This window comes from Lacerta agilis, chromosome 14 (genome assembly GCF_009819535.1).
Source record: "Lacerta agilis isolate rLacAgi1 chromosome 14, rLacAgi1.pri, whole genome shotgun sequence".
Lineage (NCBI taxonomy): Eukaryota > Metazoa > Chordata > Lepidosauria > Squamata > Lacertidae > Lacerta > Lacerta agilis.
In genome coordinates this window covers 2,032,245-2,058,032 of record NC_046325.1, presented here as the reverse complement: position 1 = coordinate 2,058,032, position 25,788 = coordinate 2,032,245, and the positions used below count along the sequence as shown (strand labels likewise).

General features: G+C 52.7%; 2 protein-coding genes across 2 annotated transcripts in view; one reads left to right on the top strand and one right to left on the bottom strand.

Moving 5' to 3' along the window:
- Positions 1 to 23,113, bottom strand: part of GIGYF1 (GRB10 interacting GYF protein 1) — a 33,873-nt gene extending 10,760 nt beyond the window's left edge. Inside the window, exons 1-17 of the mRNA XM_033169645.1 lie at positions 22,940 to 23,113; positions 9,172 to 9,424; positions 8,687 to 8,762; positions 7,823 to 7,921; positions 7,516 to 7,645; positions 7,055 to 7,150; positions 6,614 to 6,725; positions 6,141 to 6,252; positions 5,978 to 6,018; positions 4,722 to 4,934; positions 4,361 to 4,590; positions 3,143 to 3,305; positions 2,836 to 3,030; positions 2,037 to 2,194; positions 1,175 to 1,334; positions 903 to 1,069; positions 96 to 196 (exon numbers count right to left, since the gene is read on the bottom strand). Of these exons, the coding sequence (XP_033025536.1) occupies positions 96 to 196; positions 903 to 1,069; positions 1,175 to 1,334; positions 2,037 to 2,194; positions 2,836 to 3,030; positions 3,143 to 3,305; positions 4,361 to 4,590; positions 4,722 to 4,934; positions 5,978 to 6,018; positions 6,141 to 6,252; positions 6,614 to 6,725; positions 7,055 to 7,150; positions 7,516 to 7,645; positions 7,823 to 7,857 (1,913 nt within the window). The 5' untranslated portion in view covers positions 7,858 to 7,921; positions 8,687 to 8,762; positions 9,172 to 9,424; positions 22,940 to 23,113. The remainder of the gene's footprint in view (positions 1 to 95; positions 197 to 902; positions 1,070 to 1,174; positions 1,335 to 2,036; positions 2,195 to 2,835; positions 3,031 to 3,142; positions 3,306 to 4,360; positions 4,591 to 4,721; positions 4,935 to 5,977; positions 6,019 to 6,140; positions 6,253 to 6,613; positions 6,726 to 7,054; positions 7,151 to 7,515; positions 7,646 to 7,822; positions 7,922 to 8,686; positions 8,763 to 9,171; positions 9,425 to 22,939) is intronic.
- Positions 23,114 to 24,129: 1,016 nt separating this feature from the next.
- LOC117058830 (meiosis-specific protein MEI4-like) lies at positions 24,130 to 25,477 on the top strand. Its single transcript, XM_033170205.1, has one exon. It carries the CDS (start codon positions 24,130 to 24,132, stop codon positions 25,393 to 25,395), a length of 1,266 nt encoding a protein of 421 aa, XP_033026096.1. The 3' UTR covers positions 25,396 to 25,477.
- Positions 25,478 to 25,788: the final 311 nt, after the last annotated feature.

The window sequence follows — 25,788 nt, the reverse complement described above, 5'->3', positions numbered from 1 at the left end:
AGGCGGAGGCAAGGATGCACAGAGGCCTTCCTCCTCCCCCCCCCCTTTTGCAAGGCAATCAACCTCCAAGGGAACCGCCCTGCCAGGTAGGCTACCTGTTGACGAGCTGAAGCAGTTGTTGGTGCTGGAGCTGCTGGTAGAGGGCAGCGGCCGCTAGCTCCTGCTGCTTCTTCAGGCGCTCCTGGTCCATGTTTCCCTGGGCAGACAGGAGAAGACACAAAACCAGCCCAGGTCACAAGCAGAGAAGCGGCCGAGGGAGCTGAGGGAGGGAGCGCGGCTCGCAGGAGATGGCTTGGTATAGTTTCTCAATCCATCACCGTCATCGCTTAAATGCGTACACAGTGGTGCCTTGGTTCTCGAACGCCTTGGTACTCAAACAACTTGGAACCCAAACCCGGAAGTGAGTGTTCCAGTTTGCGAACTTTTCCCGGAAGCTGAACATGCTCCTTTTGAGTGTTACGCTTCCGATTTGAGATCTGTCTGTCTCTGCTTTTTATTTTGTGTTTTTGCGGCTCTTCTTTGTTTTGTTTTTGTGACTGTGTGGAACCCAGTTCAGCTACTGATTGATTGATTGTGTGACTGCAGTACATTGTTGATTGCTTTCATTTTATGGATCAATGGCCTTGTTAGATAGCAAAATTCGTGTTAAATTGCTGTCTTAGGGGTTGTTTTCAAAAGTCTGGAACAGATTAATCCGTTTTGCGTTACCTTCTATGGGAAAACGCGCCTTGGTTTTGGATCGCTTTGGTTTTGGAACGGATTTCCGGAACGGATTAAGTTTGAGAACCAAGGTACCCCTGTACTGCCCTCCATCCATCCATCTCGGTTAAAAACACAAAAACCTCGCCCTCTACCCCCACCCGACCCCGCCATCCCCACCATCCCCTCCCTGGTCCTCTCACCAGCAACGGGGGTGGCGATGGACCCGGAGCGAAAGGCACTCTTCCCCACATCTTAATGACTTCGCCCAGCGGCTGGAAGCCCTCATCGCAGCCTCGCTTCACCAGCAGGGACATGGTGAAGTAGCCGGCCTGGAACCACTCGGCCATCTCTTGAGTCGTGAAGGGGCCTGGCGGGGCAGGAAGGGGGAGGTCAGTGATCCGAGGGGAGAATCAGGGCTGCGGATCCAGAGCAGTCACTACTGTGCTCCACCCCTCCCGGCTGCAACGCTCACCTTGGATCTCTCCCTGGGGATCCTTGTAGAACCACTTCATGGCTGCTTCGTGGGAGAGCGGCAAGGCGGCGGCCGTGTTGCGGTGGTCCACGATGGTCTGGGTGAAGTGCTCCTCCTCCAGAGAGCTGTCCTGCAAGGAAGCCACCATCTTCTCTGCTTCCTGGGGGGGGGGGGTGGGGGGGAAAGGGGGCGGGGAGGGTTGGGGGAGAAATGCGCAGGGAGATGATGTGAGTCTGTTGTGAGCTGGCGGAAACGCACACTGAGAAATGCACATGACCCCCCCCCCCCAACTACTTCCAAATATCGGACACCTGCAACACCAGCTATCCCACCGTCACTGAAATATTTTCACTTAAGTATCCAGAGAGGTTGGGGTTTTTTTTACAAGTCTGGTATGTGTTAATCAACCAGGCTTTCTCAACCTCGGCCCTCCAGGTGTTTTGAGACTACAATTCCCATCATCCCTGACCGCTGGTCCTGCTAGCTAGGGATCATGGGAGTTGTAGGCCAAAAACCATCTGAAGGGCCAAGTTTGCCAGGTTGAGGATGCCTGTGTTAATGCGACTGCTATTCCATGGTGTGAGCCACTTACCTGGTTGAGAGAGGAGGCGGCTACAAGTGTTATGAATCAAACCGAAGCCAAAATGCTGGGATCTTCACCTAATAAATGAGGGGGGGGGCAGCCCCTACCTCAGCAAGAAGATTCAGAACTCCCGCATTGGCAAGTCACGAGCAAAGCAAGCGTCCATGGGAGCCAGCCGTGAAAACACGTTTGCTGTAACCAACCGGACAACCCACAGAAGCCAGGTCCAGGAGCGATCCCATACGGAGAGATTCCCTTGGCCCTGCAACCCTCGCTCACCTGCTGCAGGTGCTTCATCCCGTCTTCATCCTCGTTGTCCCCAACTGTGAATTCAGTAGTAGCAGCAGCAGCAGTTGCGGACGAGGACGCCGGCTTGGGAAGGGCAGCCAAAGCAGCGGGGTTGAGCTGAGCCGGGTGGCTGAGGAGGCACGAATCCCCTGGAGGTGGGAGAGGGCCAGGAGAGGACGGAGGGAGGGAGGGAGGTTCATCCCCTTGCACAGAACGACCCCCGTCTCCGGGAGCCCCCCAAACAAGACAACCAGGGCGGCAGAAGAAGAGGCTCCCTTGCGGGTTACGAAGCCAGCCTGGCCCATTTCTGCCCCTGCCAACCCTTTCCCTAGCTGCCAGGTTTCCTCGTGATTGGACGGTGCTGCTGCCCGCATTCTCCACCAATCAAGCAGCCGCCAGTTGTGATGTCCTGTAAGCGCTAGGACGGGGTCGGCAACCTAAGGCCCACAGAGGCCATTTAACCGGCCCATGAGCCGCCCATTCAGTGAGTCCCCACGCGCTGCGCTAACCGGCACAGCACGGCGCAAAGACTCTCTTCCGCAGCTCCGGAAATCGCTTCTGCACATGCCCAGTCGCCAGAAATCACTTCTGTGCAGGCGCGGTTTTCGCAGGAGCGGTTTCTGGCGCTGCGGACATGCGCAGAAGCAATTTACGGCGTCTCGCTGCGCCGGCCCAGCCCACGGAGGATCTCCACGGGAGTGATCCGGCCCATGCCCGGTAAGCCTTGCCAACCCCTGCACTAGGAGGAGAAGGGAAGAGTCACAGGCCCCTCCCTCCCTCCCCCACATACCATCGAGATCTTCCTTCTCTGTGTTGCCACCAGGCGCCAGCCCCGAGGCCTCCACTTTCGACGAGACCCCCGGCGTGACACTCTCGCATTCACCCACGGCAGCAGTAGCAGTGGGGAAAGAGGGGCCCGTTCGCCACGGGGCGCCGGGAGGAGCAGGCAGTTTCTCCTCCGGCACTTGCCGGGGCTCCTTCCATTCTAAGAGAAAAGGAGGAGAAGGGGTGCAGAAGGAGGTTATTGGGGGGGGGCCTTTAAGCCTACAGCCTTCCTGCCCTCTGTCCGAGCAGCTCCACCTCCTCCAGCCTCTCACCTCTCTCCGGCCCCTCCTTGGCCGTGGGGCTGGCAGGGACCTCCCCGCCCTCTCTCCTGTCGCCGTCCTTGGCCTCCGGCAGCTCCTCCTCCTCCTCCTCCTCTTCTTGCAGGGGCTGGAAGATTAACTCCTGCTCCTCAAGGATCGGCTCTTTGGGGCTCTTCTGCAGAAGGAGAAGAGAAGAGGCCGTTGACACTTTTGAGGAGAAGAAGAACAGCCATGGGAGGGGGGATGCCCCCCATCACAATACACAGTCCATATTCAGCTGGAAGAGATCCAGTTGGGAAAGGAAGGATGGCCTATGGGAAGGGAAGGAACAAGAACCAGGCCGCAGGGGAAGGAACAACCAAACCTCCAAGGAGAGAGAGAGAGAGAGAGAGAGAGAGAGAGAAGTACTTGGCACAGGCTATATGACCTCCTCTCACCCCAATGAGTAAATATTATTATTATTATTATTATTATTATTATTATTATTATTATTATCATCATCATCATCATCATCATCATCATCATCATCCTGCTGCCTTTTCCCCAGACTGGGCCTCAAGACAGCTTACACAAATTTAAAAAATACAAAAAACTTAAAAAACCCATTAATAAAATAATTTAAAAATAATTTAGCGAGAGTTAAAACAATATTTTTTTAAAAAAACAGATCAATTACAATACAGTCATACCTCTGTTTACGATAGCTGCGGGTTGCGTTCGTCACGGGATACGAACGCGCCGAACCCGGAAGTGCTGGAACGGGTCACTTCCGGGTTCGGCAGTCCGCACATGCGCAGAAGCACCGAATGGCACTGCGCACATGCGCAGACGCGGCGCTTCATGTTGCGAACGGGGCTCCGGAACGGATCCCATTCGCAACCAGAGGTACCACTGTACAACTAATAAAAACAGCACAACACGACTTAAAAACCATTTCCTTAAGGAACAACCAGCCCCCAAAGGCCTGTCGGAATAAAAGTCTTCAACTGCAGGCGGGAGAACGGTGGATTAGAAGGCAATAATAACAACCATCATCTTCTCCTCTCTCCCCCTACATGAGAGCAGACACCCAACGGGAGGAAGGCTCCCCTACCCCAGGATAAACCCTAGATCTGTGTCTGTGTGGGTGACGAGAGACAGACAGATGGGGGGAAAACCCCGAGCAGAGAAGACCTTTCCCCTGGCGATTTCTGGGGAAACGCCGTTGGGATCTAGCAACCTGCTACACACCTTGAGGGACATGAAGGCCCCGGAGGAGTCGAACGTCCCCATCTCCTCTTCCTCGTCCTCCAGGCACCACTCGGGGAGGCCGTCCTTGTCGTCCTCGAAGCTGTCGCTGTTGTGCCGGTGCCGGCGCCCACTCCGCGGCTCGTCCTCCCGCTCCCGGAAGTCAAAGTCGAACTTCCGCCGGCGCCCCTCTCCGACGTGCTCCCGCCACCCCGCAGACCGAGGGCCTCCTCCTCCATCTGTGGGGAGAGGGGAGGGAGGTTGGAGGGCGAACCCCATTTCTCCTTCCCGCGGCCCCGGACCGGACGCCTGCCACCCTCTTCCTCCTCGCTCCCCCAAGCTTGCTTCCGCCGTGGGCTCTCACCTGGGCTAGCAGACCGCCAGCGCTCGCTCTCCCGCCGGGGGGCTCCGCTCTGCCGCCAGCTGCCCCCGGCCACGGCCACGGCCCCGCTGCTGCTGCTGCTGCTGCCCTCCTCCTCCTCCTCGTGCTCCTCTCGGAGGGTGCGCCAGTTGTCACTGTCCGAGCGGGCAAACTCCTTGCGCCCCGGGGGAACCACCTCCTCAAACGGAGGCCGGGCTTCAAATAAGGAGGGAGAAGGCGCTGGGTAAGCTTAGTTTGTAGAGCGCAATACGCTTAATCTGTGGGTCGTGGGTTTGAGCCCCACGTTGGGCCAAAGGCTTCCTGCGTGGCAGGGGGTTGGGCTAGATGGCCCTTGGGGTCCCTTCCAACTCTACTACAAGGGCCGTCCCACCTCAGGGACACAAATCAGCGGGATAGGACCTGCCACACCCACCATGAAGGCGGGTTTTAAGCAGGAGCGTGGCTTGCAAGAGGAAGGAGCCATCTTACAGGAACGGGATGGCTCACACCTGAACAGGAGCCTTCGGCTTCAAACGCAGAGGTCTCTAAGCCAGACTTTAGGTGTGAAGGGTCCAGTGTGCTCCTCTGAGCCCTCCCACCCCAGCCAAGATCTTACTGGCCTGGGCCAGGTGCAAAAGAGTAGCTGGGAAAGATGGAGCACGCACACACACCCTCTGCAATTAAGCGATTCCCTGGCAAGGCATATGCAAAAAGGAACTGCGTACAGGTGGGCTAGCAGAGTGGTGAGAGAGCTACAGAGTGCCCCACCCCTCTTCTGCGCCCAGCAACGAAAAGCAACAGGCCACTTCACCGGGGGGGGGGGGTAGAAGAGTTTGGATTTGATGAAGAGTTTGGATTTGATATCCTGCTTTATCACTACCCGAAGGAAAGCGGCTCACATTCTCCTTTCCCTTCCTCCCCCACAACAAACATTTGTGTGAGGTGAGTGGGGCTGAGAGACTTCAGAGAAGTGTGACTAGCCCAAGGTCACCCAGCAGCTGCATGTGGAGGAGTGGAGACGCAAACCCGGTTCACCAGATTATGAGAATACTGCTCTTAACCACTACACCGCACTGGCGCTCTTCTGCTACCAGAAATGCCCACAGGCTAACAACAGCTCCACATTTCAAAGGCGGCTGGCAGGACCAGTTCCCTTCCTGCACAAGGTAGGAGGAAAGCTGGCGGGGGCAAACTGCGCGTCGGACGAATCTTGCCAACCCGATGACCACCCTGCGAACTAGGTGGGAAATCCACCGTACCTCCTTCCCGTCGGATGGGCTTCTCAAACCGTCGTTCTCCTCTGCAGGAGGAGGAGGAGAAGAAGAAGAGGGCGTCAGAGCAAGGAAAGAGGGCAGCAGGTTCCCACACCGACCCACAGACGCGGTCCCCGGCCCCCCCCCCCCCCCCGGCCTCCCTACTCACCGGTCATCCCAACTCTGGCTGCGGTGTATCTCGCGGACCCCACCGCGGCCAAACGCCCCTTCTGCCTCCTCAATGCTTCTTTGGTAAAAGCCACTCTCGCCGCGGCCACGGCCTGTTTAGTTTGGCGGGGGGGGGGGGAGAGATAAGGTGTCAAATAACATCGATTGATTGACTGCATGCATATCGCTTCCTTCTCTCTCCAAGGAGCTCAAAGTGACGGTGTAGATGGTTGTCTCCCCTCCTCCCCTGATTCCCTCAACAAGGTAGGTGAGGCTGAGAGAGGCAGTGACCGGCCCCCAAGTTCACCCACCCAGAGAGCTTCCTGGCCAAGTAGGGGGGATCTCTCCCAGTCCCAGCATTCTAACTACTGTGCTGGCTCTCGGAAACAGGAACCCAAGGGGGAGCAGGGGAAGGTGGCAAGACGGGAAAGGGAGCCTGCCCCCTCACGCCCGCACCCAGGATGGGCTCCGTACCTCGGCTCCGCGCGCTGCCTCTCCCACGGGAGACTCCGGCCGGGGCAGCCGTGCCCCCTTTTCCCATCAGCCTTAGCACCGCAACACTGTTCACAGACATGGAGAAGTTCCTCTGAAACATATTTTTTTTGGGGGGGAGAGCAGAAAGTGAGAAAAAGAGGCCTCTGGATCAACTGTTTGTCAAAAGCCCGCCCTCCCATCGTTAGGACCGCAAGAAGAGTCTGCTGGGTGTGGCCAAAGGGGGCCCCACCCGGTCTAGCATCCTGTTCTCACGGTGGCCAACCAGGTGCCCCAATGGGGAACCGGCAAGCAGGATCCAAGCACAGGAGCCAAACTCCCCCCTCCTGCAGTTTCCAGCGACCGGGACTCAGAAGCACGGCTGCCTCCGACTGTGGAGGGGAGGGCACAGCCCTTGTGGCTAGGAGCCACTGCCGCTTTTACCTGCTCCTCTTCCGTTAAGGGAACCAACGCCAGAGGCTGCAGAGGATCGTCCTGGAGAATGGCAGAGAACTCTTTATCCTGGATCTCCTCCGGGACCTGTGGAGGGAGGAGCCCAGAAAGGAAGCCGTCAGGAGCCCTCCCAGCTTCTTTCCCAACCCAAACCAGCGCTCGGAGCACCGGCCGGCCTCGGAGACGGGCAGGGAAAGTGAAGGAGACGCGGGAAGGGGGGCAAGGGAAGCAAGCTGGAATCTCAGCAACCGCTGCTCCCTTTCCGCTTAGCAAAAGGGGAGGTTATTTAAAGATTGTAAACAGATGGGGGAAAGCAATCTGCACCTGGGGCGGAACTTGCCCGGTCCACCCCACCCTGTGGTCAAGCAGCCCTACACGCTGGGGGCATGACCCCCAACCCACTGGGGTGAAGAAGCCGGAGCCCCTTTCCCCCGCAACCGTGCGGCACTCACCTTGTTGTCTTTCACGTAAAGTGCTAACATCTCTTCCCGCCCATATCGGTATTCGGCTAGCTTGTACTTTGGCATGGCAGGGGAGGGTGGGGGGGAAGCGACACTCCCGCCACTGGAGAGAGCGCGGAGCCTGAGGAAAGAGGGAGGAGGAGGGAGGAGGAGGAGGTGTGTCAGGCGACAGCAGGGACGAGGGAGATGTCTCTTCCTACTCAACCCCTCAGATCCAGGAAGTCCTCCTTTCCCACCAGAGGCCGGCTGTTTGCCCCAGCTTCCCTCTACAGCGCAGCCTCAAAAGACACACACTCACCACTCTGGCCCAAAGTTCAGTGTCTCGGCTGCCATCTCTACCGCTTCCTGGGCCGACTTTCCTCTGGCTCTCGTCTTCTTTCTTCTCTTCCCCAAAAACCTGGTATTCATTGTATTTAGTTATCTATTGCATCCACAGCCCACGTTTCCCCTCCAAGGAGCTCATGGTGGCTGATGTGGTTGTTCTCCTTTTTCTCATTTAAACCCCACAACAACCCTACGAGGTAGTTTAGGCCGCCAGGCAGTGACTGGCCCCCGACGTCACACCCAGTGAGCTTCCCGGCCGAGTGGGGATTTGAACCCTGGTCTTTCCCGGGTCCTAGTCCTCCACCGGTGGCTCAGTGGTAGATGGAGAGGTGTGTCAAAGGCAAACACAGCAAAAGGGTTTCTCACTTTGAGACAAAGTGCACTCAAATCCCTATAGCAGGGGTGGGCAACCTAAGGCCCGGGGGCCGGATGCGGCCCAATCACCTTCTCAATCCAGCCTGCAGACAGTCCGGGAATCAGCATGTTTTTGCATGAGCAGAATGTGTCCTTATACTTAAAATGCATCTCTGAGTTATTTGTGGGGCCTGCCTGGTATTTTTACATGAGTAGAATGTGTGCTTTCATTTAAAATGCATCTCTGGGTTATTTGTGGGGCATAGGAATTCGTTCATTTTTATTTTCCAAAATATACTCCGGCCCACCACAAGGTCTGAGGGACGGTGGACCGGCCCACGGCTGAAAATGGTTGCTGACCCCTGCCCTACAGAGTTAAGCCAAGAGGTGGAAAGAAGAAAGAAAGGGCTTCTGGGCTGGGAGTGGGTGACAGAAGAGGAGGAGGGGGGGAGGAGAAAGGGGGTCTTTCAAACATGCTGCCCACCTGGGTTATAGCTTAACAAGGATCCGCCCTGGATCACCCCCTCAGGTTGGGAAGTCCAATCTCAACAGCAGGGAACCTGCAGAGAACAGACCAAAGGCATATTACGACTTGAAGCTTATTCAAACAGAAGGGCTGGTGATGTGGGGATGCGTTGCCCAGAAGCCTGGGGCTGGTGGCCCAGGAATCCCAGCCGGGTGGGGCGGGCAACTGCCTCAGCTGCCAATCTTTGCAGGCTCCGGGTCCAGCATGCCACTGGCTCGCCAGAGCAAGGGCAGACCACATGACATGCAGTCCAGCAAAAAAGGTGCCTGTGCTTCTGTGTCCCGAGACAACAATAGCATCTGCCCACTCTGCAGCCACGCAGCATGGGTGGCCCGTAGCTTCTCCTTCGGCCTGATCTGGCCTTCTACTGGGGCCTCCCAGACTGAGAGAGGGAACGACAACACAACCGCCCTATACCTGTAGGTCTCAGGGCAGATACTCACCCCAGCAGCAGCCCCACAGCACGCCGCCCCCTTGCCAGCGGCCACGGGGGGTGGGGGTCACCGGCAAAGCCAAGAGCGCGGCGGGAGGGGAGGAAGAGTCGGCCTCCTTGTTTGACGCGAGCAATCCTCCCGGCGGCGCTGCTCCCGGATCCCCGTGCGGCCAGAAGCCGGGGGCGATTTCCCCAGAAGGCTGTTTGGCCTTGGGCCCCCCGCGACACGACCTCCGCGGCTCAATTCACATCGGAGAAACTCTCTGGAAGAAGAGACAGAGCAGGGGTTGGCGTCGATGCGCTCCACTGGGGAGCCTGCTCAGGCACACATGGGTTTAGTTCACCTGGCCGTGGGCCCGTGACGGCATGGGGCTGGGATGTCACAAGGAACCGCACAAGCCGGCTCCTGCCTTGTAGGAGGTTGCTGCGCTTGGGACTTTTAAGTTTAGGCAAAACCCTCTCCTTCCTTGAAGAGGCTGGGTGGCTGCCTGCCTCGGGTGCTTTAGCTGAGATTCCTTCATTGCAGCGGGTTGGACTAGATGCTCCCTGGGGTCTTTTCCAAGTCTACCATTCTATGGCAAGATAGAAGTTTAAAGTTTCCCTCTGCCCCCGACCCCGCGCATAACACTAGAACTCGTGGGCATCCGAAGAAGCTGAATGTAGGGGAGATTCAGGACAGGAAAAAAGAAGAAGAAAAGAATGGACTTCTTTGTGCAGCGCATAATTAACCCATGGAACTCGCTCCCACAGGAGGCAGGGTTGGTGAGCAACCCAGACGGTTTTAAAAGAGGACTGGACAAATTCATGGAGGAGGAGAGGACTATGTCTCTACATCTACCGGTATATGGCTGTTGACACTCTCAAAGAACCGTAAGGAACACGTGAGACGGGACTTGCTCTTGCAGAAGGCATGCCGGTTCTGCTTCAGCAAGATTTTTCTTCTATACGCTTTTTAAATCTTTAACAATAATTTCCGCCGGTTTCCCTGTGTCAGACGCTAAGCTACCGGCCTGTAATTTCCACAATCCCCCTGGACCCCCTTCTAAAAACTGGAGTTACGGTGGCTACTTTCCAGCAGAGGCTGATCATAGGGGCAAGTATTTTTGTTAGAAGACCAGCAATTTCACATTCAAGTTCTTTTAAGAACTCCCAGGCGAATGCCATCTGGACCCAGCAATTTGCCAGTTGTCTATTGCCTATTAATTTTGCCTCTAGAACTTCCATCTCTCATCACCACTATCTACCTCGGTTTATCAGACTTCTTTCCTGCAAAAGTTAGTTCAGGCCCTGGAATCAAGCAATGCCTCCCCATCTGTTGATTTCAGGAACGTGAACGCGCACATGCACACCTGACCCCGCAGGTCAGAATCCTGCCCTCTTGCACTCTGTAAAGCAACACGCCCAGTGAGGGCACGTTTATTACTATTACAAACGAATGACCCAAGCAAGCTTCGTGGTCAAGCGACGTCTGAGCCTGCCTCTCCGTTTCTAGCCAGATGCTCCTGAGAATAGAACCCCTCCGTCTTCTGAGGCTGCACATGCAACTGACCAGCAGCTACTAGGGAGGAGCAGCAGGAAAGGGCTGTCAATCTAAGAACCCTTCAGTGGGACCAGGGGCATAGCTGTCAACCCTCCCTGCTGTTCCCCACTGCTATATACATAGCTGTCAACCCTCCCTGCTGTTTCCCAATGCTATAATAAGGGAATCTCCTGCAAAAAAGGGGGGAAAGGTTGACAGCTATGACCAGGGGCCAAAGGGAGCCCATTTCAGCCCAGCATCCTGTTCTCAGAGTGGCCAACCAGATTCCCATTATGGGAAGCCGACATGCAGGACCTGAGCATGAGAGCTACTCTCCCCACCTGGGATTCCCAGGAACCGGTATTATTCAAAGGCAGGTTGCCCCCAACACTAGCAGTTATTGACAACCATTTCCATTGTTCCCCCCCCCTTAAGTCCTTTTTAGAGCCACCCAGGCCGGTGGCATCACCACACACTCCCCCCTCCCATCATCCCAGTCTCTATTGAGTGGCTCTTGCTTTTCTTAGCAGCACATTTGCAAAGCTAGGCAGGGCCTGGCATGGTTTCAAACTGGATGGGGGACGTGTTGAGACTCCTGCCTTGAAGGAGGTTGGATTAGACCATGGAGAGGCAAACTAAGGCCCGGGGGGCCGGATCCGGCCCAATCGCCTTCTCAATCCGGCCCGCGGGAGGTCCAGGAATCAGTGTGTTTTTACATGAGTAGAATGTGTCCCATTTATTTAAAATGCATCTCCGGGTTATTTGTGGGGCATAGGAATTCATTCATTCCCCCAAAAAATATATTCCGGCCCCCCACAAGGTCTGAGGGACAGTGGACCGGCCCCCTGCTGAAAAAGTTTGCTGACCCCTGGGTTAGATGCCCCTTCCAACTCTGTGATTCTATAATTCTACGGCAGAAGAACTGGCTGAGAAAATGAACTGCTGGTCGTTGTTTATTTGATTTGATGCTGGGGGTTATTGTATGAAACCGAGCTGGTGATTTTAGATAGCCTGGGAAGCTAGAGAGAGAGAGAGAGAGAGAGAGAGAAGATGAAAGAGGAGACACAGAGAGGGTGAGTTGGAATAATCCCAAGAAGAAATGAGTGCAATTTAAGGGAGCCCCACTCTACTTGGAAATCCTGAGTTTATGGTGCAAGAGGAACATCTGGCAAGCGAAAAACTGCCGGCGAATTTTTAAACTGAAAACCAAGAGGGGCACTGAGAACATAGAAGCAGCAGCACCTAGTGGTAGGAGGGGAAACGACTTCATATGAGTTTGGGTTTTAAAGTCCACGTCTCTCCCCTATGGATTTGTGGGCCATATGCCATTAGCTGCAAGAGTTTGCCTTCTCCACAAAGGTATTTTTTTTTACATAAACCTGCTCACCTGCGTTAACTTACTAACAGGGCCAGAACAGATAATTCAACAGCCGGTCTGTGAGCCCTCAGAAAAGGAAGCTGTGATTACTACGACCCAACAAAAAAAGCAAGTCATGCCAGACAAATCTCATTTCTTTTTTTCTGATAAAGTTACTTGTCATCACAGAAAACAGTGACAAGTGGGGTGCCGCAGGGTTCTGTCCTGGGCCTGTTGTTGTTTTAACGTCTCTATAAAATGACCTGGATGAAGGAATTGAGGGGGTGCTCATCAGATTTGCAGATGACAATAAATGGGGTATCCAATGCCACCGAAGATAGATTTGGGGTTCACAATGAATTTAACAGATTGGAGGAGAACTGGGCCAAATCTAACAAAAGGAATTGCCAAGAGGGACAAATGTCAGGTTCGACACTTCGGCAGGAATAGCCAGCTGCACAAATGTAAGATGAGGGACACCTGGATTGCAAGAAGTACATGTGAAAAGGATTGAGGGGTCTTAGTAGACTGCAAGCTTAACACAAGTCAATAGTGTGATGCAGCAGCAAAAAAGGCTTCATGCTATTCTTGGCTGTATCAACAGAAGTCTAGTGTCACCATCAAGGGAAGGAATAGTCCTGCTCTATTCTGCCTTGGTCAGACCCCACCTGGAGTCCTGTGTCCAGTTCTGGGCACCACAAGTTAAGAAGGATATTGACATGCACGAAGGTGTGCAGAGGAGGGAGACCAGGATGATCAAAGGTTCTGGAAACCAAGCCCGGAAGAGAAACGTTTGAGGGAGTTGGGGGATGTTCAGCCTGGAAAAGAGACGACTGAGAGAGGGCAGCCATCTTCAAGTATCTAAAGAGCTGTCACCACATGGAAGATGGAGCAAGCTTGTTTTCTGCTGCTCCAGAGGGCAGGATCCAAAGGGATTCAAATGACAAGGAAGGTTATTCCGACTAAATATATTGAATCCCTTTCTGGCTCTGTAAGCTCTGTTTGACAGTGGAACAGACTCCCATGAGAGGTGGCAGACTCTCCTTTCTTGGATGTTTTTAAGCAGAGGTTGGATGGCCATGTGCCATTTATGAGCTACTTGGACCTGATAACTCTCGGGGTCCCTACAATTCTATGATTTGATGGAGTTGGCAAATTCCACAGTTTTAACATGTGCCATGTGAGAATATCTTCCTTAGTGCATCCTGAATCCTCCATCATTCAGTTACACTGGACAATCCCACTGAGTTACAGCTTCCTCTGGCCTTTTGATCATTTAGATAATGATATAATAATAATAATTTATTATTTGTACCCCGCCCACCTGGCTGGGTCTCCCCGGCCACTCTGGGCGGCTTCCAACAAATATTAAAATACAATACAAAGTCACAGATTAAAAACTTCCCTAAACAGGGCTGCCTTCGGGTATTTTCTAAATGTCAGGTAGTTGTTTATCTCTCTGACCCCTGATGGGAGGGCGTTCCACAGGGCGGGCGCCACCACCGAGAAGGCCCTCTGCCTGCTTCCCTGCAACCTCACTTCTCGCAGGGAGGGGACCACCAGAAGGCCCTCGGAGCTGGACCTCAGTGTCCGGGCTGAACGATGGGAGTCGAGACGCTCCTTCAGGTATACAGGACCGAGGCCGTTTAGGGCTTTCAGGGTCTGCACCAACACTTTGAATTGTGCTCGGAAACGTACTGGGAGCCAATGTAGATCTCTCAGGACCAGTATTATGTGGTCTCAGCGGCCACTCCCAGTCACCAGTCCAGCTGCCGCATTCTGGATTAAGTGCAGTTTCCGGGTCACCTTCAAAGGTAGCCCCATGTAGAGCGCATTGCAGTAGTCCAAGCAGGAGGTAACTAGAGCATGCACCACTCTGGCGAGACAGTCTGCGGGCAGGTAGGGTCTCATCTTGCGTACCAGATGGAGCTGGCAGACAGCCACTCTGGACACAGAATTGCTCCTTCCTGCACCTTTTCAAAGTTCGGGAGCATTCGGTCACCTCCGTGGGCAGCCTGTGGGCTTCCCGGAGGTGTCTGCTTGGCAGCACCCAGAGCTCTTCACCCACAACCTGAACCCACAGAAAATGGAAACTCTTTGAAACAAAATGCTCGGCTGGATATCTCAGAATGGCTTATTCTTTTCATCTGCAGCTCACAAATACCCAACGAGCAGGAGAACTACAGGTGCTGCTTGAGACAAGAGCCCCCACCCACCCCCCAATCACCACCACCACCACCACCACCACGACAACATCAAAAGTTCAGCATCGGACAATAGGACATTTAAGTGAACTGGAACCAACAACAACTACAACTACTACAACAACAACAACATACTCTTTTGCTCGCTCACTCTAAAGAGAGAGAAAGTTTTATTCCTATAATAGTACAGTTGTACGGTGCCTGTTCAGTTCCAACTTCCAATATGTGTTCCAATAAGTGCGTGTTCTCTGACCGCAGGAAGCCAATTCTTCAGGAAGCCTCCCTCCCTCTCTCCTGTCCTGCAAGGCCAAAGGAACAGACAAACCTAGGGACTGGGGGGAGGTCAAACTCTCTGGCTGTGTGCTGTATTTTATTTTTATTATTATTATTATAGAATAGCCAGCCCCAAATCCTGGATGGTAGAATATAAATCAAGAAGAGACTGGTCACGTAGGTAGAACTTTGCCATCAATGGCTACTAACCCTCATAGCTTCATGTACTCCCACTGCCTCTGAATACCACTTGCTGGAAACAAGTGGTATTCAGTGGAGTGGAGAGCAGAGCACTCTCGCACTCAGGTCCTGCTTTCTGGCTTCCAAAAACAGGTGTCTGGTTGGCAAACTAAGGCTGGCCAATATATCAACGTATCGCCCCAAACTGGTCTGAAGTCCACGTTGTGATATTGGTTCCATGGCCAGAGCTTCGGAGGGGACAAACACTCCCCGCAAGTGACAAAGCGAAGGCTACCAAATCCACAAGGACAGCCACGCAGCTGAGATGATGGGCAGGGTGCTTTGCAGTAGCTCAGAATAAAGCACTGCTGCATGAACCTTTCCGCTGACAGCGGATGAGTGGAGCAAACAATGGAGGCGCTGGGAAACCAGACTTTGCATGCAGCAAAGAGAGCCTGACCAAGTCCAACCTGGCAGCTCCCAACTCCACCTGTCTCTTGAGTTCCACATAAAGGTAAAGGTAAAGGGACCCCTGACCATTAGGTCCAGTTGCGGACAACTCTGGGGCTGCGGCGCTCATCTCGCGTTACTAGCCAAGGGAGCCGGTGTACAGCTTCCGGGTCATGTGGCCAGCATGATTAAGCCGCTTCTGGCTAACCAGAGCAGTGCACGGAAACGGCATTTACCTTCCCGCCAGAGTGGTACCTATTTATCTACTTGCACTAGAGCAGCCCATGGAAATGCCGTTTACCTTCCCGCCGAAGTGTTACCTATTTATCTACTTGCACTTTGATGTGCTTTTGAACTGCTAGGTTGGCAGGAGCAGGGACCGAGCAACGGGAGCTCACCCCGTCACGGGGATTCGAACCACCAACCTTCTGATCGGCAAGCCCTAGGCTCTGTGGTTTAACCCACAGCGCCATCCGCGCTTCCCACACAACACCTGAAATGCACGCAAAGTGGGCAGCTAAAAGCCGAGAGGAGTTGAAGGAGAGCAACCATCAAGCTTGAGGCAGGAGATCCAAAATACATTAGACAAGAGAACCCTGGTCAGCACTCCCAATATTTTGTATTACTGCACCTTACTGTTCTTCTGCTCGTAAAGATTTTTGAACCGACTTAAATGTTGCATTTTATATTGTTGTAAACCCACCCCGGGCACCCCGGGATGAAACACACGTAAGAAGTGCAATAAATAACTCCCACCCCCACCACCGGAGGAAAGTCTTTCTCCTTGGTTCTGCATGCAGATCCAGCTTCCCAACCACCTCTTCCCTCTCAGAGAAAGCCAGAGGTTGGACAGAACAGCCCCAACGGAAGATGCTAGGTGACCAAACAGGAGAAACTCTATTATTATTTTTACATGCATAGTATTTTTGAAGTGTGTTGCTATTTATTTGGATCATTTATTCTCTTCAATCGTCTTGAAATACTATCCGGGATTCTCCCTAAAGTTTACCAATCAATTATTTAGAGTATGTAAGATGAGCCCTAAAGCAGAGCAGCAGGGTCAGGCCAAAAGCCCACCAAGCTCCCAATCCAGCCCAGCATCCTGTTCTCACTCTGGTCAACCAGATGCTCCAAAGGGAAATCCGCAAGCAGGACCCGAGCGCAACAGAAGATTCCCAGGATCTGGTGTTCAGAGATAAGGTAAAAGGTAAGGTAAAGGGACCCTTGGACGGTTAAGTCCAACCAAAGGCGATTACGGGGTGTGGCGCTCATCTCGCTTTCAGGCCGAAACGGCATTTTGACCACAGACAGCTTTCCAGGTCACGTGGCCAGCAGGGCTAAACCGCTTCTGGCGCAAGAGCGCACGGAAACGCCGTTTACCCTCCTATTTACCTACTTGCACTGGCGTGCTTTTGAACTGCTAGGTTGGCAGGAGCTGGGTCAGAGCAACGGGAGCTCACCCCGTCACGGGGATTCGAACCGCCAACCTTCCGATCGGCAAGGCCAAAAGGCTCAGTGGTTTAGAGCACAGCGCCACCCGCCCGCGTCCCTTTACTGTTCAGAGATATACCGTATATACTCGAGTATAAGTCGACCCAAATATAAGCCGAGGCACCTAATTTCCCTACAAAAATGTGGGAAAGCTTATTGACTCAAGTATAAGCCGGTTCACCTTTGCCACTGTAGTAGAGGAGGAACGAGCAGCCCAAAGCAGCCCTTTGGGCTGCTCCTTGCTCTTCCTCCTTTGCTGCTGTGGAGCTCACCCCGTCGCAGGGTTTCGAACCGCCATTCTTCTGATCAGCAAGCCCTAGGGCTCTGTGGTTTAACTCACAGCGCAATGTTCCCTTGTGTTATACAGAGAAGGCTGGGATCCTGTCCTGTTTAAGCAGGAGCCAGGGAAAGTGAGCACCTGTGGGGTTTTAATACTTCCTTAACTGATAGGCTTTGTGCCTTCTGGGGTCTAAAGTTTGCAGTTCAGGAATGGAACAAGCTGCCTGGGAAGAGTAAAGAACCGCTGTTCTTGTACACTTCTTAAGGAATGGTTGACTTGAGTATAAGCCGAGGGCAGCTTTTAAAGCACAAAAAGTGTGCCGAAAAACTAGGCTTATACTCAAGTATATACGGTACTGCCTTCAGCAGCAGAGGTACATGTGAAACTCGAAAAATTAGAATATCGTGGAAAAGTCAATTGATGTAAGCAATTGTTTTCATTAGCTACTGGAGTTTAATATATGAGATACTCATGACATGCAAAGTGAGATATGTCAAGCCTTTGTTATAATTGTGATGATTATGGCACACAGCTGATGAAAACCCCAAAGTTGAAATTGTTAATTTGGGGTTCTCATCAGCTGTATACCATAATCATCACAATTATAACAAACAAAGACTTGACATATCTCACTTTGCATGTCATGAGTCTATCTCATATATTAGTTTCACCTTTTAAGTTGAATTACTGAAAGAAATGAACCTCTCCATGATATTCTAATTTTTTGAGTTTCACCTGTAGATCAGAGCCTTCTCTTCCATGACTTTTCCCAAGCCTTTTCTAAAGCCATCCAAGATGGTAGCCTCCAGTACACCTAGCACAGGAATCATGTCCAAAGCCCGTTCCAGGAGCTTAATCTGGCCCGCCGGTTGGTTCAACCCAGCCCCTGTGGCAGTTTATTTCATGGGGTAAAATCCTAAAAAAAAGCTGAACAACTTCAATCCTTTAAAAAAGGTCAACAACTTTGATTGGCCCTATGGTCGGCCCTCACGGCCCTTCACTTCATCAAATCTGGCCCTCCTTGAAAAAAGTTTGGACACCACTGACCTGGCAGGACCAAATGACAGAGCTTAACCATGTGCTGTTGAGAAGGACTTTCTCCTCCCTCTCCTGAAACTTCCAACATTCATCAAATCATAGGATGACCCCCATTGCGTTCTTCCTAGCTGCTTTCCTCACATTGTGCATCATCTTAACACGCCTCTATCATGTCGTCCCCCGGCTTTACTAGCCATTTCCCTAAACGGAAAGCCCCAAACATTGAAACCTTTCCCAATGTCCAAACATTGCTCCAGCCCCTTGATGATGTTGCCTGCCCTTTCCAGAGGTGAGGCGAAGAGAACTGCAATGACTTGAAACACGAGAAACTTCTAAGAAAAACCATTTACGGAAAACCAAGTAATTCGTAACAGGCGCCGAAGACCCACGGCCCATATATTATGCATCTCAACTTTTTAATCGCTTCTAATATATAATATTTGGCTTGCCACACACCATTTAGCACTTCAGACCAACAAGGACTCTCTCGCTGCAGTGAACATGTACAGTGGTGCCCCGCTAGACAAAAATAATTCGTCCCGCGAAAATTTTCGTCTAGCGGGGTTTTCGTCTTGCGGAGCGGCAATGGGAGCCGCGCTCTGCAAAACGAAAAAAAAAAAAGACGAAATTTTTTCGTCTTGCGAGGCAGCCCCATAGACTTTTTCGTCTAGCGGGGCAGCCTCCCGCTAGACGAATGCTTTCGTCTAGCGAGTTTTTCGTCTAGCGAAGCATTCGTCTAGCGGGGTACCACTGTATGCACTCTGGGTGACTGTGCTTGCCAACGGTGGATGTGTCTCCTCAGTGTCCCCTCATCCACAGTAACCTTTCTTGAATCAGCTTTCCCCAGCCTGGTGCCCTCCAGACATTTGGGGCTAGAAATCCCATCAGCCCCAGCATTACACAACTCTGCTGGCTGGGCATGATGGGAGCTGTAGTCCAAAACATGCAAGGCTTGGGGAAAAGGCTGGTTTTAATGCTGGGACATGGAACCTGGGTCAGCATTTCAAGCTTACTACTACTGTCATTACCACTGATTTATTAATCACCTTCTAAACCACCGTCTCAAGGCAATTTACACATGAGCTTAGGCTGGGGCAAGACCTTCCTATGTGCAGTAGAGAGTTTGGGCTCAGGACACAACAAAGAGCTAAAAACACCAGAGGGTTGTCCATAGTCTCCACGTGGTGTTGTTGTTTTTTTTAAAAAAACTTTATTTAAAACTTTGCTACAACACCCTTCAGTTCAAAATAGCAGGGATATTACCGGTAATTAGCCTAAGCATGAAGCAAGGCTCCATGGCAAGAGAGCTCCACAAGCAGACCTTGCTTTAGATCAGGCAACCCCCAAACTCGGCCCTTCGTATGTTTTGAGACCACAACTCCCATCATCCCTGACCACTGGTCCTGTTAGCAAGGGATGATGTGAGTTGTAGTCCCAAAACACCTGGAGGGCCAAGATTGCCTATGCCTGCTTTAGATACAGCTTTCACCGACTGGACGCCTTCCGCTGTTCTGGAGCACAACCGCCAGCGGTGCCAGCATCTTCAGGCCTTGCTAGCTCAGGCTGATGGGCGTTGTGGTCCACAATATCCTGACGGCACCTGGTTGAGCTCATGGGGTGCCTGGAGAAGGGTGATTTGTGCATGGCCAGATTTGATGTGGGAGCAGACGTACGCTCCAGTATTACGATTCCCAAACCATGGGTGGCTTTAAGGGCAGGCACTGTTGCTCTGAAGCGTGCTCCGGAACAGACCAGAAGCCAGCAGGGCTTCTGAAGCCTCAATGAGAAAAGCTGCCAGTGCCAGGTCCCAATTAGCAACCTAACTGGCTGCGTTTTGAACTCGGTGCTGTTTCCGGGCATTCTTCAAAAGCTGCTCTATGCACAGTGCATTGCAGATGCCTAACCCAAAAGCCACCACTGGAGCTGCAACAAGCTCTCTCCACACAGGAGGGGGCATAAGCCTGGTGAAAAGCACTCCATGCGCCTTTGCTGTTTCAGCGCTGCAAAACTCTGGTCCCTTTTGGCCACCCTGTTGCAAGTTCAGACAACCACGGGTTAGCACAGTTAACTGTGTGAACCCCATGCAGGACCACACCCCCTGGGTGTGATCTGGCCACTAGTGGCTGCAGGACAAGAATGGATTAAGTGGCCGCGTCTGCAGCAATTTGATTAATCGTGACCCCTAATAAAGTGTGGTTTCATCAGGGGAAATATTTTTCTTCCGATCACAGACACTAGAAATCCAGGAAGGATGTATCTTGGTGAGCTCGTCTCTCGAGTGCCTAAATAAAAACTCAACTCAAATAACTGTTCTACTTTCCTCTCCTTCCTCTGTGCAGATGTGGCCTAAGAACTGTCTGCTTGCTCCTCTCGCCCTGCCCACCATTCAAAGAACAGAAGAGCCCCACCGGACCAGGTTGGCCAACGAAGCACCAACTCCAGAAGAAGCGACGGAGAGCCAGCACACAACACCAGGGAACACAAACTGTCGTCCTCTGCCAGGTGCAACTGTGCATTCAGACGACTATTTGAATTCCACACAACTGCCAAGATCCCAACAACAGTATTATGAAAATAACTTTGTTTCCAACCAAAATTTACCAGTGGGAGAAACGGCTTCTCAATAGGGGAATGAGTGGTGACTGCCACTGATGACCGTACGCAAGTCCACCTAGCATGGCGGCAGTTACCATACCCTGCAGCAATGAATTCCACAGGTTAATAGCACACTGCACAGGTATCTGAAGAAATGTGCATGCACATGAAAGCTCATACCAAGAACAAACTTAGTTGGTCTCTAAGGTGCTACTGGAATGAATTTTTTTATTTTTTATTTTGTTTTGCACAAAATGTGTCCACCACAACCTAATAACAGACATGTCAACAAGTCACCACCTCCAGGCAGGAAGAGGATTTTCTTTAAAAAGAGAAGAAGCGTGTTTTCCCTTTCCCTTTTAGACCACCAAAGGTTGAAAGTGAGCTGTTGCAGTCAGGCCAGCCAATAACTTTGTTAATGGGTGAATCTATTCAACACTCCCAGCACTGTGTACAGCTTTCTAAATCTTATTTTATGTTTACCCCCCCCCCAAGAGGTAAGAAATCTCCAAAATAGATCTGCTCTCTGATGGTTTGCATAGAAAGCCACCTTATACAGAGTCAGACCATTGCTCTGCCTAACTCACTGTCGCCTACACCATACACACCTGCCGTATCTGTTTCAGATAAGGCAACCAGCACCACATACACGCCCCTGGCTTTATAACAGAACAGGAGCTTGTGGGCCAGAAAGCCAGACTTCAGCACAATCCACCCACTGCCAAGTACACTGGCATTCAGGGTATGTCCCAAGGCTGTAATACTTACTGGGAGCGAGGTATTCCTATACTGACTGTTTGCACAAATAAGTAATCAAAGACTGGGCAGTAGGCATGAAACTCCCCACTGCCAAACTGCCTTTTAAAATCTCTTAAAGGAGTTTTTTGCTACCACATTACAGGGTTGAAGACAACCACCTTTCCCTGCCAGAGGTTCTCTTCAGCAAACCAGCCACACAGCCCAGTCAACAGAAGGTCAAAACATTGTGCCCTGCTACAGGCAACTCCCATATACAGTACAGATGTCCACGTGCGAGTTATACACCCAAACTTTACAAGGAGGTCGAAACAAAATAGGAAATTCTTTCCAGTAGCACCTTAGAGACCAACTGAGTTTGTTCTTGGTATGAGCTTTCGTGTGCATGCACACTTCTTCAAAGGAGGTGGCATCAAAACTAACTCAAACATGCAGGAAGGGAATAATATTGGGGGAGGAGAATAAGGAAAGGAAAGGAAAGCAGGACTCCCCAAACCCCACATATCACACTCCACTTCTCAAAGGCACTGGAGTTTAATCCAAACTGGATGCAAATTATTACGGGTCATTTAGAAAGAGAATGCGACAGTATCTATCTTCACTCCCCCTTGCCCAAGAAGCGTTTGTCTGTCCCCGTCCGTCCCCCACACGCAATAGCTTTCTGCAGGCTGGTGACCTTACAGGGTCCTCGTGTACCGACCCTGAACTTGGAACTCCACCGAACTGCGGATCTCTATGATCTGCGCGCGCACACGCGCCCCAAATATCTCTTCCTAAGGAATAGGGAGAGTTGCAGGGAACCACGGCAATCCTCTCGCAGCCCAGCGTCATTTCGAGGTCTCCGCAAGCGTGACAGGAGGGGAGGGGCGAAGCGGCAAAACCTTCAGGGGCGCCGGAGCCCACCCGACACCCTTCCTTTGCACGGGCACCGGGGAACCCAGGGCGAACCGCCCGACGCTCCTGGGCCGCCACGGGAGAGCCCCAGGGGGCCGGGGAGGGTGGGGAGAGTCTCAAGTCCGTCCTGCCCAGGGGCTTCCCTGCTTGCAAAAACGGGCGGCGGGCCTCCGCAAGGCGAGCGCGGCAAGGGCACAATGCAATCAGGGATGCAAGGCGAATGGGTTGGGTTGGGCTGGGCTTTTTTTTGCAGCAGTAGCAACAGAAGGAAGCATCGGGACTTAGCATGCACACGCAGGACGACGACCTCCGCCGCCATGCACGAGAACGAGGGGGGTCCGGGGGTGCAGCACAGGGGCCCCCAGGCTTTTTTTTTATTTTAAAGGAGGCGAAATGCAAACGGCGCAGCAAACGCTCCCAGGACGGAGCAAAGCGCTGACGCCCGGCACTTTCCTTTTTTTTTGGGGGGGGGTGCCCTCTGCGTCTCCATAAGGCACCTCCGCAGGAGAGGGGGGAGGGGCGGCCCGTGCACCGCAGCCGCCAGAGGGGGCGGGGCCCACGTTCCACGGCGGCGTGAGTGTGTGTGTGTGTGTGTGTGTTGGGGGGTTGTTGCGAAGGGGGGAGCCCCTCTCCATGGCGACGGAGGAGGGCGGGGCCCCGAGGGAGAAGTGGGGTGGGGGGGCTCCCCGGTTCCCATGGCGACGGGGGGAGGGGGGGCGCCCACCCCGCGGCGTCTCTTACCCGCAACTGCTCCGCGCGCGCGGGGAGGAGGAGGAGGAGGAGGAGAGGGGGGGACGGGAGAGGGGAAAGAGGAGGAGGCCGCAGCGGCGTCTACGGCTCCGCTTCTCTCGCTCCTTCCTCCTCTCGCCGCTTGTTTGTGTTTGTAACCAAGATGGCCGCCCTCCTCCCGGTCACGTGACGCGGGCGCCAAAGGCAGGCCGGGGAGGAGGGAAGGTCACGTGGCGGAGGAAAGGCGGGTAGAGAGGGAGGGGGGAAAAAAAGCGAGGTGTCGCGCAGCCGCAGTCGCGCCAGGAAGACGCGCCTCCGTACGTGATCGCCCGGCGTCCCGTTTCCCTTTCACGCTTGTCACGTGTGGGGAGTTTTTCCCCCCTCCTCGCGCTTACCCGACTCACCTCGAGCGTTGCAGAGGTAGAAGAGAGGCGGGCGCCGCGCCTGAGCGTCACGTGATCAAGGCCCTTCCGAGGAGCGTGCTCGGCCTCCGAGACGTATCACGTGTCCGAAGCGCTTTTTTTTTCCCGCCCGCGCGGCGAACCTGGATGCGGCGATGACGTCATGCGCTTCGTTCTAACGTCATCACGCCGAAAAATGACGCCCGCGAAGAGAAAATAGTACAGTAAATAGAAAAAGAAAAAGGCCGAGCGTCTCCAGCGGGAGGCGGGGCTTGTTCCTTTCTCGAAGTCACGTGTCCCTGAGGAGGTTCCCCCTTCGGGGCCTTGTAGGCCGCCCTGAGGCGCCTCTCAAGGGCGCGGTATAAATAGCCCAGTGGGAGCCAAATAAAAGTTACTGGCAGGGGAGGAGGCTCCAAAGGCCGCGGATAATGGCCCCAATTTGGAAAAAAAGAATAATAATAAAAAACGTGTATATGTGCATATAGGTATTTATATAGAGATATAAATACGTTATATAGATCTATATATCATATATATATATACACACATATACATGTAAACATAACAAATACATGTTATATATGCTGTATAAAGTAAATTTAATTTTGCACATGCCCTAAATGTACAATTAATACTGGCCATTAAAGCCACACAGCTTAAAAAACAAGGAATCCTTGTTTATATACGATTGTGCAGGAAAAGGTCCTTTTTCTTTTGTGGCCGTCTCTGCCTCTGGTGACCCTGGCGCTCTCCGGCGGCCATGGGCCTTCTGACCGAGGAGGCCAGGAGGGACCAGAGGGCATGGGGCCTGGCTTACGGCGACCGGTCCCCCCTTCAGGCCGGACCCCGGGGCCTCTGCTGTCGGCGACGGAGAATGGCGGAGGCGCAGTGTGGTTCCTGGAAGCCTCGCGCCTGGCCCTGGCCCTGGCGGTCTTGCGTTCGAAGCCGCCCGACGTAAGCGGCAAGGAGCACACGGAGCGCCTGGCCAGGATGGTGTCCGGAAAGGATCCCCGGGAGAAATCGAGAGTGGAAGCTTTGGAAGCGGAAGTGGTTCGCCTGAGGCAGCAGCTTCTCCTGAGCAAAGTTTACCCGGGGTTCGGTTTGGAGAACGGGGATCCAGCCGTCACGAGCAAGGACACTCCGGCCCTTGTCCTTGCGGACGATCGCTCCGGCCATTTTGAAGATTCCGGGTGCAGCATCTCAAACGACGACCTGGCGGACACACAAGATGCCTCAGCTGCCTTCAGCCACAGCGAGCACGGTTCTGCGTCCGACGCTTCATCCATATTGCCCATGTTGGCTTCCTCCCATGCCAGCCCAAGCAAGTCTTTGGTTCCTCACATACAGTTCCTACAACGTTTCCTTGAGCTCAAGCAACTGGCGGAGCACAGAGGTCTAAGAACAGACTTGGGAAAACTCGGAAGGGATTCTTCCGCAATATCTGATTCTTTCTCTCGGTTGCTCGATGGCCTGGTTGCCTCCTATAGTTTGCCCGAACTCCCCTTCTCAGATTTTATGACTCGGACAGTTTGTGCCATCATAACCAAGTTATTAAGCGATGCTGATGTATCTCGACAGATTTTGGGGAAGTGTCTTAAGAAGCTGGAAGACTCTGTGAAAAGACTCATAGATGTCATATTGAACAGTAGCCACCTCAACAGATTTCAGGTGCAGGAGTCTATATCCTATGCCCTTGTTTCGATCGGACAATGCAACAGACTGAGGAGGCAAACAATATCCCTGCTCTTCAGAGAAGTCAGCCGATTTGCTGATGAGTTGCAGCACGCCGATGAGATTCAAGCCGGGCGTGACACACGATATGAAAATATTTTCTTTCTGTGTAGAGCTTTGGAACAGCTTCTCGAAACAGGGACGGGGTCAGAAAATGCTGCTTCCCCTTCAGGCTGCGACGGGGAAGAGAAGAAGATGTTTCTACAGAAGCTTGACCAAGCCATTTTTCATCTTTGTGATGAATTTCCCTTGTTCTGTGTTTATTTATGGCGACTAGGCACTCTCTTGAATGTGTCACACATGCAGACTGGTGGAAGAAGCTGGCCTGCTTTGTAGCAATTCATGACTGAGCCTGGAAAAGGAGGCTAGCAGGGACTGACCAATGTCCACCACCGAAAGGAAATGGGATTGCCCTCATAAAGAGCATTACATATTAAATAAAGTCTATGACTGCAGGTTTTTTAACTTTGTAAGTTTCCAACTTTTCACCTTTTGTTCTTTCAATTTTTAAAAAAATATTTTGTACTCCTTCAGTGGTCCGTTGACCGCAATAAACATTTGATGGATACATGAGCCATGGTTTTATTTTGATTCAGCTTTCCATTCTGTTGCCGTAAACCCGCTTTTGAACGTGCAGGGAAAAGGCGTTTGAAAAGAGACGTTCTGATGTTTGTTCCAGGCTGACTTTGCAACAAAACTCTTGGAAAGACAGAGAGGAGAAAGCAAGGT

Coding starts and splice junctions, on each gene's coding strand:
- LOC117058830 (XM_033170205.1), top strand. CDS start 24,130: ATGGGGCCTGGCTTACGGCGACCGGTCCCCCCTTCAGGCCGGACCCCG.